The 384-nt window shown below is 41.7% G+C and overlaps 1 protein-coding gene across 1 annotated transcript in view; it reads left to right on the top strand.

Moving 5' to 3' along the window:
* LOC119585577 (replication factor C subunit 2-like) overlaps positions 1–384 on the top strand; it is a gene marked incomplete at its 5' end in the record, with an annotated part of 11,540 nt that overhangs the window by 2,900 nt on the left and 8,256 nt on the right. Inside the window, 1 exon segment of the mRNA XM_037934246.1 lies at positions 135–343. Within this exon segment, the coding sequence (XP_037790174.1) occupies positions 135–343 (209 nt within the window).

The raw sequence follows: 384 nt of genomic DNA, 5'->3' as shown, positions 1-384 counted from the left end.
ATATGTCACCAGTGAGGTGATTTACATGTTTTCTTTATGCCTTCAGTATATCCAAATAAGCCTTTAATTTGATTGATTATATGTACAGTTTGATAAGTTATAAACAGTGTCTGACTTTCCACTACTCTTGCCAGGGTCCTCCAGGAGTTGGCAAAACCACCACTATCCTGTGTCTTGCGAGGGCAATTCTCGGGCCTAGCTTCAAGGAGGGGGTAATGGAGCTGAACGCCTCGAACGACCGTGGCATTGACGTTGTGCGAAACAAGATCAAAATGTTTGCCCAACAAAAAGTGACTCTACCCAAGGGAAAGCACAAAATTATTATCCTTGATGAGGCTGATAGGTAAGGCACTTGCTTTTGTGATATAATTTTCCTTGCATTAT

The sequence above is a fragment of the Penaeus monodon genome, chromosome 20, assembly GCF_015228065.2.
Source record: "Penaeus monodon isolate SGIC_2016 chromosome 20, NSTDA_Pmon_1, whole genome shotgun sequence".
NCBI classification, from domain to species: domain Eukaryota; kingdom Metazoa; phylum Arthropoda; class Malacostraca; order Decapoda; family Penaeidae; genus Penaeus; species Penaeus monodon.
The sequence above is the reverse complement of the archived record's forward strand: the minus strand, read 5'-3'. Positions and strand labels throughout refer to the sequence as shown.